This window comes from Typopeltis vanoorti, chromosome 7 (genome assembly GCF_054136105.1).
Source record: "Typopeltis vanoorti isolate ZY-2024b chromosome 7, IOZ_Tvanoo_1.0, whole genome shotgun sequence".
Lineage (NCBI taxonomy): Eukaryota > Metazoa > Arthropoda > Arachnida > Uropygi > Thelyphonidae > Typopeltis > Typopeltis vanoorti.
The window spans coordinates 99,701,064-99,714,803 of NC_143555.1; the positions used below are offsets into that span (position 1 = coordinate 99,701,064).

At 32.6% G+C, this 13,740-nt stretch overlaps 1 protein-coding gene across 2 annotated transcripts in view; it reads left to right on the forward strand.

Moving 5' to 3' along the window:
* LOC150104900 (proton-coupled zinc antiporter SLC30A1-like) overlaps positions 1–9,113 on the forward strand; it is a 139,822-nt gene extending 130,709 nt beyond the window's left edge. Inside the window, exon 9 of one of the 2 annotated variants that reach the window (XM_090396046.1) lies at positions 8,573–9,113. In XM_090396046.1, the coding sequence (XP_090252172.1) occupies positions 8,573–8,821 (249 nt within the window). In that variant the 3' untranslated portion in view covers positions 8,822–9,113. The remainder of the gene's footprint in view (positions 1–8,572) is intronic. The other variant, XM_090396047.1, reaches the window with a different exon arrangement.
* Positions 9,114–13,740: the final 4,627 nt, after the last annotated feature.

A 13,740-nucleotide genomic window follows, 5' to 3' on the forward strand; every position in this document is an offset into this window, starting at 1 on the left:
GTGACACACAATAATCTTTACTGCTCCATATCTTGGTTGATTGGTAATGAAGATGCCCTTTGGCTGGGAAAAAAACTGGATTTGATTTTTATGTACCTATAAGGGATCTTCATTTAAAGAGTGAATTTGCCAGTCTCTAAAGAGAGGTGAAGATTTTTCTTCTCAGAAGCTCAATTTTCATCCCACAAACCAGTATCAGAATACACACAATTGGCATACTCTACAGATAGAAAATAATACTCTATCACAGCATTAATTAGGTATGGAGCAAAGTGAGTTACTTGCCTCTGACAAGCCAAGGTATTAGTAATATATTAATATATATTGTTTTGATGGTTAATTATCATAACATAATGGTAAAACAAGACTATAATGCAAATCTTTTGCCTCTAATTGTTGAGACATTATTAGGGTTAGAGCAATCACAATATGATTGTAGAGGGAACACAGTGAAGAAATTAGAAAGGCCATAAATTACTCAAGTTTGTGATCCTAGTGCCTTGATCACTTTCCTGGATGTAGTCAAGAGTTCATTTTGTTGTTGCTTTTGATGAAGGATGACATTCTCACAGAATGTCTTTCTTGCAACCAATTTTATTTAAATTAAATGTGTGGTATGCAAAGCATATGTTGCTTTTCAGAACTTTTCTTTTGAATGCTGTACTTTTCCTTTATCTCATTATGGTGCTCATACAGAAAGCAGGTTAGCAGGCTCTCTACTTACATTGAAATGGAGGAAGGTGTAACTTCAAAAAGAAACTGCTTTAAAAATGAAAGACTGAATTCCAAAAGCAGAATGCTTTTAAACACATCATTTAAATAAATTTGGCTAACTGAAACTACCAAAGATCTGGTCTGGAAGACTGTTATCTTCTTAGGGGGTGGGGTGGGGGAATCAGGGTACTAGAACACTAGCTTAAGTATACATTTATTCATTTCTTCATTGTGTGCATGTATGTGTGTGTGTGGAAGAGAAATTTGTGAAAGAATATGCTAGAGTTGGACCAAAACGCTATAATTGTATGGTGTAGATCAGCGCTTCCCAAACTGGGGGCCGTAGGTTTTGTTGAGGAGGGGGGCGTGAAATAATGAAAACAAATTTAAAATGTTTTAAGACTAAGTAGATTTTTTTATTTTAAAAGAAACGTATTTAACTTTTATTATTTATTATTTCTTTTTTGTTATTTTTTATATTTTAATGGAAAAATTAACACATTGGTGTTGGTTCACAAACTTTTCTTCCTGCATATTTTGCGCTTAATGAATATTAGTAAATATTGCTTATTCGTATGTTTCATTTCAAAGAAGTGGTTAATTGTATTTACTTCGAATGCTCTCCAGGGAAGCTCCAAATCTTCCTGTCCCTTTCATCACGCTTTCGTTCGTAATCAGGGACTGTTAATATTGACTTTATATACATATCAAAAATCGTTTTATATTATCACTCTCATCCGAGCTAGTTTTCTGTTACCAATAAAAGTTTCGCATATACTTCACACATGAAAAAAAGCTTAAACAAGTTCATGTGGGGAGATAGTAACTCCCTTGCAGTGGTAAAGAACACGCCCTCCCTAACTACCACTATACTGCAGAGGCAATAAAAACAAGTACTTTTATTATGCCAGTGAATAAGGTATGAGGAGTCTGTGTAATATATTTCTTAACAAATAGTGCAGTTAGAGACAACTGGGATAAAAACACACTAATTAATGAATCACATGTCCCCTCATACAGAAACTATGCTATATAGACTGAAACAAAACCATATGTGGCATGGGCAAACACAGTATCTAACTAAAAACTATTGTTATTAATTAGATGTGTGTGAGTTCGATTTCCCAAGGCAGCAATAAAATTCAACCGAACATGTTAAAATTCGTAAAAGTGTTAAAACTAAGTAATATATTATATATATATATATATATATATATATAATGAATGTTATTGCAGTTTCACATATGGAATTCGGTTGAAGAGAGTTAGCATTTCAACTCAATTGTCAGCTATGCTTTTATCTTTCGGTTGCGCGATCTTTTGTTAATACCGCACCAATCATATGCACGTTTTAATAACCTGCCTTTGCTGTCTGTTTCGCATTAGGCTTAATTACCGTAAAGGGAGAAAAGTCACAAAAGAGAAAAATGTTCCTGGTCTGGGGATTCCTTTATTCAGGTAATATTCACTGAGATAGATAAGTGGCTGATAAAAAATTTAAAAAAAAATCCCATGAACAATCAGAAGAAGCAGAAACAGACTCAAAAAAAAAAGACAATATTTCATATTTTACAAGAACAGCTCGCATTGTCTTCAGAACCAAACGGTAAGAGGCAAAAAATGTAATATTTGCATTGGATTTTTGCAATATTCGCTGTGTATGTTTTGTATTGAATATAAATACAATAAATATTATAATATATCTCTCTATTACGATTTTTTTTAGAGGGGGACCGTGAAATATTTTAATTTTTGCAAAGGGGGCCCTGACATCCAGAAGTTTGGGAAGCACTGGTGTAAATTGCAAATTATATAGAGCAATACTTTTTAATCTCTATTTAAGTTGTAAGTAAATAGAAATTACAGGAAGATGGTTTGATGCAAAATCGTGTATAAGATAAGGTGCACCTTATCTTTTCTTCAAGTATATGGATAATTGAAGGAAAGTAGCATTAAACCTGGATCAGAAATGGAGATATTTAACTCAGCTTATTACTTCATGCAAATCATGTTATAGGGACTACAGGAAGATGGTTTGATGGAAAATCAGCTAGAAGATGAGGATTCACCTTATCTCTTCAAGTATATGGATTACATTGAAGGAAAGTAGCATTAAACCTAGATCAGAATCGGAGATATCTAACTCGGTTTATTACTTTATGCAAATGATGTTATATTCCTAAATAAAATCCACTATGAGTCTTTGTAGTGGATTTTATCCACTAGAGCCTCCATAGTTCTGTCGGTATAAGTGAAGCCCTTTAGTCGAAAAGACTTAGGATCGATTCCTGTCCATGATGCGAGGATCCTTTATCTGGTCTCTTTCGACTAAGTATGAGTTAGCCAGTCTCGTATAAAAGTAGAGGGTTTTTTCACCCAGGAACTCAGGTTTTTCATCCCTTAGAACAGGTAAACTGGTCCCGTGAACACATGCATTTTCCGACAGGACACACAGGAATAAGGATTGACCAACCTTTTCTGTGAGGTTTCTGGTTTCGATTGCCTAGACTAGTGGTGGCAAACCTATGGCATGCCCGATAATTTTGCCAGCACGTCAACGATTTACATGTGATATCCTTTTATATGCTTATAAATTATTCAGCCTTTTTTTTAATTGTTATGTACAAGTTAAATTTGTTTTACAGGAGAGACAGAATGAAGACATGAATTTGATTGGTGCGGTATTAACAAAAGATCACGCGACCCAAAGACAAATGCAACCGACAATTTTTGAGTTGAAATGCTAATTTTCTTCAACCGAATCCCATAACATCTGCAACTGTCATAACAACATTCACTATATATTTTTTAGTTTTAAGACATTCACGACGGGGTGTCGTTTATCATTCCGACAGAACTTCTTATTACCGGCGGGCTCAACTCACACAAAGTTTCAACCCATGATTGGTTTTTATTGCCTTGTTTGCGTTTGAGCTGGAAGGGGAACTCGCACAAGCATTATATGGCATGTTTCAATTCGTGATAGAATTTTACTTGAAAGCCTCTGTGATCTCTCATAATATCGAGAATTTCAAATGCAATCAAACAATCACTTATTTCGTGTAATTGAAGAATTGGACAATAGTTTTAGTTAGATACTATGTTTCCGGTGCAACATATGGTTTTGATTGCCTATACAGCGTAGTTTCTGTGAGAGGGGTACATGTGATTCATTAGTTAGGCGCCATTTTTATTCCAGCTGTCTCTAATTGCACTATTTGTTGAGAAATATATTACACAGACTGGAAAAGCCTCTGTCTTATTCAGGGATACAATAAAACTTTTTTTTTTTTTTTCTTGCATCTACAGTATATAATGGCTGTTGGGGAGGGCATGTTGTTTTTTGTGTGGGAGGTATATATGCAAAACCTTTTAATGTCTTTTTTCGTAAAGTGAAATCAGGGGGTGCCAGTTATATGCAAGGGCAAGTTATATTCGACGGTAAGCATTCGCCCACAAGTCGACATCCTTCTGCTGCTCCCCCTGCTCCACTGACTTCTGTGGTGAGTTACAATGCATAAATATTTTTCTCACTACTGTTTTTTTTTTCTTTCTTTTTTTTTTTTTTTCAAACCAGTATCATTAAAATCAATTTAACAATACAATAATCAATTTTAATACTGAGTAGTTGCATTCTACACTCAGTGATGACATTGTGAACAATCTGACCACATTTTCTGCTACTGAAAATTTGAAGAAGGTTGGTATGTTGTATTTATTTAGATATTATATTTAGTGTTCCCATAAAACTGTTTTGTTTGTATTTGTGGGAGGGAAGGTATTCACTAGACAGGATCATTTTCATTCCAATTGTCTCTAAATTACACTAATTACTCTCTCACAAAATATAGTACATAGACACTACTGGCCTCTACTGTATTTAGTGATACAGTAACTTTGTTTTACTTATATCTATGTAGTATGTTATCTGTGTGGGTGTGTTGTGTGGAAGGGGGGGGGGCTCACTATGCAGGGACATTTTCATTCCATTTTTAGAAAGTATAGACAAAAATCCATTTCTGTGAAATGAATCTATGTTTTCCCAAGAAAAGGGCTGCATCTGGTGGGCTCTAACAAAATATTGGCATATTTGGGATTTATTACTATGTAAAAAATGTGTTTTTTAATAAAAGAAAATTCTTAGAAAACAGAAAAGCAATTAATTTAAATACATATAACAAGCACAAGAAATTACGCAAAATGATCTGCTCACTTAGTACTTCATCAGCAGAGCCTCCTTGGCTCAGTTGGTATAGAAGAAGCTCTTTGGTTGGAAAGCCCTCAGTTCAATTCCCGTCTGTGGCGTGAGAATCTAACTTACCTTTGACTAAAGGTGAGTTAGCCAGTCTCATACAGAAGTAGAGGGTTTTTACTCCCAGAAACTCAGGTATTTTTGTTCCTCAGGCAAACCAGCCCCATGGACACACTCATCTACAAACATAGGACATACTGGAAGACACAGGACTAACCACGTTATTCTTGAGTACAGTTGCAGTTACAAGAATACATACCTTGACACCATAATAGGTAGAAGAGGGGAGGATTAAGAAGTAGTAGTACTCCATCAGCGCATGCAATTCGTGCCATGCTTGAATGAATAATCTGATTAACATTATTAGTTTGAATATGCCCCACCCCTCTCCATATACTGTACACTTACTAAGCTACCTATGTTTACAGGTAGCTTAATAAATATTTATGTATAATTGGTTAGTTTATGTAGTTGCCACCCATGAAAAGTTTTTCTGTAAACCTGTAAGAAGTCCAACTATCTCTAATCCAGAATATTTTAATAATAAGGTGTGACACCTTTTGGCTACTCGTATATGAAAATATGACTTTGGCATTACTTCAACCCCTTAGTATCACCTCTTGATCTGGCTCCCATTGATAAGACCTCAATAAAGGTCGAAACCAGTCTAGGTAGTGACCTTCCCATAATGCACAGCATTATACATACCTGTAAGGATATGTGCTTTGCATTATGAGTAGGGATCCCAGATACATTGGAAAAAAATACAGGACACTTATGAGTCATAAGTGTCCTGTATTTTTCCTGCCATGCTCGATGCTAAACAAGCCACCACAAACCATACACTCCACTTTATCTGTCTTGCCCAATTTAGTCATTTTTTTTAAAAAACGGAAATTGAGTTTTTAAAGCATCTGTATAATCGCACTTCCTTTTTGGCATTTTCAATGTTCCACAGGGCCACAGGAGAATTGAAAAACCATACATTTTAACAGCAGCCATGCAGTAATTAATACTCTGCAAGCACCAACCTGTTTCTCTCAGAGCAAGCTTCTAAAATGGAGTGGGCCAAGCAGACGGATGGTTCCATGCTATTTAAAGCTGAGCCAATATCACGGCACACGCCAAAATGTCAATGGACATGCACACTGTTCTAATGAACTTATCATCGTTGCAGTGTTGCCATCACTCGCCTTGAGAAAACGTGTCTACAGTTCCCTGTAATGACGGAGAGCGATGTTTGTAATAGAATAAAAATTGCAACTCATCGATTTTGTTATTCAGTCTTGAACTCTAAAATACAGGACAAAAAACTGTCCCGAAGAGTTTTCTCGGGACAACGGGACACATTAGCCAAAAACGGGATGATCCCATATTTTATGGGAAGTCTGGGATCCCAAATTATGGGATACTAAGGCAAGTGATGCAAAGTCATTAGTTTCTATATATGAGTTGCCCCAGTCCTGAAAATACTTCAGCCACAAACTTAGTTTGCTTACGCTTGGATAAAGGATTAAACCAAGTATATAATTTCTTGGGATCTTTAATTTATGTAAACCTGTAGTACATTCGCAACATGGGTGGACAAAGGATTTTTTTTCTATTCTTTATTAATTTTATTTTTAATTTTTTTAATTGTCCAGAAAACCTTCCCTAGTAACTAGAAATGGAACTTTTTCAAGCCACTTTAGGCCTCCAGTAAGCAGCTCAGTGGTCTCACATTAGGTGATGAAATTTATCTTCCATATGTAAGGACAATCACAAATATCCATGCTAATTGCAAGATTCAAATCTGAAGCCTGTTGGTTTGAGAGTAGTAACCACTCCACCACAAATGTAAACTTGCATGTCTAGTGATTATAGGATGGCACGTAACTCATTCCAATCCACGGCTTCTTGTGGTTGGATATAACATAATGCCACAACTCTAAATTATTAGTAATTCATTTATCTCTGTGGAACATGCCACTAGACCTAAACCTCTGAAAGGATGATTGATCATTTGTTTGCCTATAGTGCAAGTATTTCTGTTCAAGTATTTCACCTGTTCTTTCCCTCCTCTGTATGTGCCAGTCATTTTCACATTATTCATGTCTCAATTCGTTCACATACATAAAAATGTAGGTATATTTACCAAATGTAGGAGTTACCTTCATTATTAGTTTCTAATATATCCTGAAAGAAACACATTCATTTCCCACCATCTCTACAGTTTTGGTTACAATCAAAGCATGCACTGCAATTTGTGGCATGGCTGCCTGCCTAATATACAAATAGAAATTCGAGAAAAATTCTCATGTCCCACCCCAAGCACAGCACAAGACAATTTGTCCCTGCATGGCAGAATCATGTTAAACCAATTTTAAGTTCTGTATCCGAGTTAGGTTAGAAATAAAGCAGTTGATCAAAGACTCAGTACACATTTCAGGTGGAAGATGAATTTCATTGCCTGGTGTGAGACAACTATCCTGGTTACCGGAGGCTTGAAAAAGTTCCATATTTGGTCTCTAGAGCAGGATTTCTGGACTAAGTAAAATAAAAAATTCAAAAAATTAATAAAAATAGAAAAAAAAATCCTTAACTTACTCACAGTACAAAATGTATGATAGGTTTGCGAATAACCTTTCATGGGTGAGACCAACAACAACAAAAAAAAAAAAAGAGTTTGATAAAAATTAGGAGATGAGCAAATGGCATCATATTAGAAATGAAGATATTAGGAAGAAACTTGACATTGTTAGCATTCAAAAATATGTTGACAGAAGTAAACTAAGGTGGCATGGTTGCTTAAACAGAATGAGAAGGACCAGAGGAAAACCAGTGTCTAAGTGAATTGATGTAATTAAAAGACCAGAAATAAAAATCTGGCAATATTGCAGTCCTGACAAATAAGACTAATTTGGAAGAAAACTGTCATTAGGAAGGCTGTCATCAACAATGTAAAGTAAATCATGTGATACTATCATACTATCCTGTTTTGAAGGTACACATGGAATTTGATGATTGTGATTGCTCTGACTTTGAAAATGCCTCTGTAACTGGATGCTAAATATCAGTAATAAACTGTTTAGTTCTTTTGCATCTTGTGATAAACTATTAAATCATCAGAGCAAAACTTGAATGATGTCATTAGTGTAGTTAGCAGACTGAGAAATTTTGCAGGGACTTCAATGGTCAAAAGTTGCGGGGGGGGGGGGGAGAAAACAGTATAATTGCAGCATTCATGAATAATACAGTTGAACTTTCAGATGTCATATGTGTAACAATGTTCATTTACATAACAGTATGACTATTTCAAGGAAAACACCAACATGTTCTTCTGTTTTTATTATATAATACATAACTGTATATAAATTTTTTGCAATATAATACCTATACTGGGAACCATCAAATCTAGTACTCTTGGATAGCAAAGCTTTTAACTGTAAATAACTGTTTATAAATTTTTTGAATTTACATTTTATCATGTCTTTTACTCTGCTACAAATATATATATAGTTTTAGAGCAGATTCTATTTGTATAGTGGAAAACTTTTTAGCAGTTAAAATTTACATTTACCAGCAATTAGTTTTTCAATTTGTTATTCAGATGTGTTATTGAAGCAGTATTCATTTCAGGATAAAGAAGACTGTATGCTAGACTGTCCTGCCAGTACCAATTGTGTAGCTCAGACATGCTGTGGACCTCAGAAGGAAGGGAAAGATTCTCCTCGGGTAGCACATGGAGCAGGATCTTCTCCTACTTGTCGACAAAGACTGAATGGAGGTATTCCTGGTGAACATCACACACCAGAAGTCAGCCTTTCTGTTGAATCTGGGGAGCTGAACTGCCAAACTCAAGATGACAGAGTTTAGTCAAGTTAAAGATATTGTATATAATCTCTTATAGATGATGCAGCCCATATTTTATTTAAAGCTGAAAAGCTATGTATAAATGTTTGGGGAAAGAACAAGGGTATCTGACTTTTAAAAGGGTAGCTTTTTTTACAGTGGTGGATGCAAAACATTTCCTTAAATGTCATGTAAACACTTTTTTTTTTTTTTTTTTTGTTCAAATTCACACACATCACACATCAACACACCAGATATGGATACCATATGATATTAATAATAACATTCCTGCTAAAAATTTTATAGTTATTTTAAAGCAGGGTACAGATTTTTTCCCTCTGTACTGAAATTTATATTCTATAAAACACAAACATTTTTGCCTCTGAACTACAGCAGTTCAGAGGCAAAAATGCACTAAATGTAGCTAAAATTGCAATTTTGTACTCCAGTATTCTTTTAACTGTCAGCTTATGAATAGAACATTATATTTTCTTACTACATGCAGTTCAGTCTTTCAGAGAATTCTAGAAATGAAGGTATGCCAACAGAAATTTTTGTTATGTTCCTTCATTTCTCGTATACTATTGATTTTCAGATGTTTTTATTTATTTATTTTTTTATATTACTGTTTCTCAACATGTTATTGTTTAATTTAAATACCTTATGGCTTTTTTTAATAATTAAAACACTTATTAACCTCTAATTGAGAAATGGTGGAGCAAACTGGTTGAATTTTTGTGATTATATACATCATAACGCTGGATTTCATTAAAAGACGTAATTCATAACAATAGCTTAACCAATGTAAAATATATAATGGAGTTAAAATATCCATGAAGTATATCCAGTCTTCCTTTCATCCAAAGTAAAAAATATTTTAAAATCTGTGCACAAATACGTAAATTTACAACGAAAATGCTGGGCTTGTAAGTCAGTACTGCATTTTGTATTTGTATAGCGGTTTTCTAACCATCTTGTTAAAAGAAATATATTTGCTACTGAACCTACCAATGACCAAAAATTGTGAGTTTTTGCCCATATCATATTCCATTCAATTTTCACTATAACAGATATAATACACTTTTCTCTATCTGTGTAAATAGTTATTTGATATGAAAAACACTAACAATGAAATATCATATTAAGCTAAGTGGCATCAGAATTATGTGCACTTCTAGAATTAGTTTATTTTAGACCTTCTGTTTCCTATTAAGTTATGATTATATAATGAATATGTAGTTAACTGAATTATATACAAAACATTTTGCACTTGTTGTACAAGTTTATTTATTATTATTTTTTTACTTGCCCATGTTTTCATGCTCCCACACCATGGGTTTGAGGTTCATTTCATGCTATAGACTTGTTGCATGTATTATTTTTCAACAAGGCATCATCAGAATCAGTGATAGTTTTATTTTGATTGAGAGCTTTAATTTTCAACAACTTAATTCTATCCTGACTATTGGAAATGAGTAATTTTGATATCATTTATTTGATCAAGTAATTAATAATTTATGATTTGAAACTTCTCAATTCTTATAGTATTGTATATAAGAATATTCACTATTCTTATAATATTGTACTTAAACCAGATATTAGATCTACATGAAATTGTATTTAAATGCTTTTCAGATTTTTTTAAATTAATATTGAAAAAAATACTTAAGTGATTTGAAATAATGTATATTAGTAAATAGAGAAATATAAATGGAATTATGTGTTATATATTTAGAGAATTAAAAATTCTTTCCAGACAGAGCAGAGAGGAGTGCAAAATAAATTTCACTGATGAATTTCTTGAATAATTGTGTAAAATTTGTCATAAAATATAAGCATCTAATTTTTATAATTATCCTTATAGACATTCTCAGTTTGAACAAAAGAATTTCTTTTGTGTATGTGTGTTGAATTTTTTTTCTCGTTGAATTTTATATCTCGCAAAATGAAATTTGAAATTTTTTGAAAATTGCTTGATTAATTAAAATATATTACTGATATTGTAATAGTTACTTCAGATGATGAAAATTTATTGAGTTTACTAAAATTTCATGGCTCAAACATACAATTAAGCTAATTTGAGGTTGTAAGCAACTTTACAATTAATGAAGCTCTTTCATCTTCTTATTTTGTTAACACACATGATGGTAATGCATTTAATATTTTTTTAAAATCGCAACCATACCAGTATATTACAGAGATTAATAGCATGTTTGTGAATAGTTACTTTTGCTGATCTTAGAAGTTTTGAAATATAATCAAGTTAAGTGCTGTTTATCATTTTTAGTTATATTGAACACTGCAGACATAGTGGTTCACAGTAAGAGGGGGGAGGGATTATAATTTTTCATAATTTTCATTTATTGTTTTGGTTAGCTGGCTGACTGGTTACACTGTTGAGATGGTTATATATATATTGTATTATATATGAAGTTCATCCTAATAATATAGTCAGCAAGTATTCTAACTTGCGACCAGCACCTTCCCAAGTGATGGTTTAGAAACATATACATTAATTTACAATGATCATCTAAAATGTATAGTTGTGCAAATTAGATTACAGCTGTTCTGGTTTTCAAGAATTATCTGTTTTAAGAGAAGTTGACAAACTCTTATGTTAGTTCATAAGATTAGCTTAATTTAATAATTAATACATAACGAATAGTATTATTTCTTTTCTATGTTGTTTGATCTGATCTTTATGTATGCAGATAAAATTAAGTGAGAATCTATATAATTTATATAGGTTTTTATATATGAAGAGTTGTATATGTGTAAATGTTTTTCAGAATTGCTAATTCTGCTTCTTCCCCTGCCATTAGCATTTCTGTGTATCTTATCTTATATGAAAGTAGTTGTTAACTTGCAATATTTTGAAACATTAGAAAAAAGAAAGGAGTAAAACTAGCCCTTATTAAATTTTTAATGTTTGAAAAGTTTCATGTTGAAGAATTTCATATAAGAAATATTTATCTGACTTTTTTAAATTTTATCTTACTCAGAGAATACTTTAATGCTTTTAAAATTTTCTTAGCTCTCTTAAGAGCAACATTATTGCTATAAAATTGAGTTATTTTATATAACACAATAGGTCAGTCTGATTTGAATGTTAGTCATCTTTAGTAATGGTCTAGATAAAAACTTGGAGAATAAAAAATTAGTAATAAGATAAAAGTTCTAGAATGACTCTATAATAACTGTCATTTTAATAATGTGCTTTGGATTTGAATGCTTTTTTTCTCTAAATAAGTCCTCCCCTTTTTTTTCTCTGACTCATTCACTCACACATACAATCATGCATAATTTTGACAGATCATCCATAAAAATACTATGAAAAACTAGTATTTTTGAAAGATCGCCTGGATATTTAAAAGTAATTGGGTGAACTGAATGAAAAAATATATTATATATTGTCAGAATGGCTGTTTTAGATTAATTTGGGATGGGTAATATTTTAATTATTATTTTGTTTTAACCCTAGTGATATCAACTTGCAAATGCTTTGACATAGTTGATATGATTTATGTCTCTCTCTTTTGGGAAAAATTTGGTATTGATCTTGGAGAATTTCTCTACAGTGTTTTTTGCATGTGAATGAATCTTTCCTACCATGAAAACTGGAAAGGATGTATAAGTAGGCAAAGGTTTAGAAAATCCAGAATCCCTGCTCTACAGACCAAACTGAAAATGGAACTTTTTCAGCCATTTTCTCTTTTTTCAGGACTCCATCTTGATTATTGACTTGCAATAATCAAAATGGAGCCGTGGATCAAGTAATGAAATACATCCTCCACCTAAAGAAGATATTCACAGTAGGAGATTCAGATCCATAGGATGTTGATTAGAGTACAGAGGTGCTATCCACTTAGCTACCTAAGCCAGCAAGATGAGGCCTGAATATGCTATAATAAGGCTCAGTAAGCTAGAAGTGACAAGGATTTTTTTCCTTCTTTAAAACAAGACTGTTTTGATATTGTGTGTAATTTACAAATAAAAATACAACTTTTATGGTAAGCATGGAGATTTATTGACCAAATGTTCCTTAATATAGGAAATCCTTCATCCATGAATGGACTTATGATATTAACTGATTAAAAATACTTCTAGCATTCTTAGTATAACTTAAATTAAAAATAACTAAGAACAGTAGAAAAAAGTTTCTAGTGTTCTTAATTTTTTAGCTACCATATTCAGACCAGATCTTACAATTCCTTCTGGAAGGCTCAAGCTTTTTCTCTGCTTTGCATTTGAAGTGTTTGGGAAGGTAGTATTTTGTCTCGTAAAAGTTAACATCTTTAAATGTCTTTTTACAGACTTTGGGTTTTATTTTGTTATTGTTGTTTGCAGCATAGAAAATTAGCAGGGCTGGATTAATAACAGAGTATTTATTATGTAAACTGCAATCAGCTCATAAATTGTCTTCAAATCAAGAACTTGGTGAAGGTGAAGAAACTATTATTCACTTTCATGAAATATGTCAGCAACAAATTCAGATTTGGATTAATATTTAATAGGGTTGCATATAGTCTTTAATACCAAAAAAAATTATAAATAAATAAAATAAAATAATAATGTGAATTACACTTTCATCTACAAAAAAAACCCATTGAAAACATGGCAATTTTTGTTTTGTGTTTATATATGCGAGTGTTTAGAGTGTATGTACATCAAGTATATATATATAGAGAGAGAGAGAGAGAGAGTGTATATACATCTGAACAATATAGCATGTGAGTTGAAGTTCATAGTACTGAAACACATCAAATATATTTTGATAAGTTATTACAAAGCATTTATATCCTGTTTTGACATATTCTTTTTTCTAATTTGAGAATGATTTACTTTGTTTATATGAAATTTACAGCTATTATCGCATTCTTGAAACATTTAAATGGCTGTCATCCTGAATCTCTCAAAATAAAAGGCTTTTATAGAACTAAAAA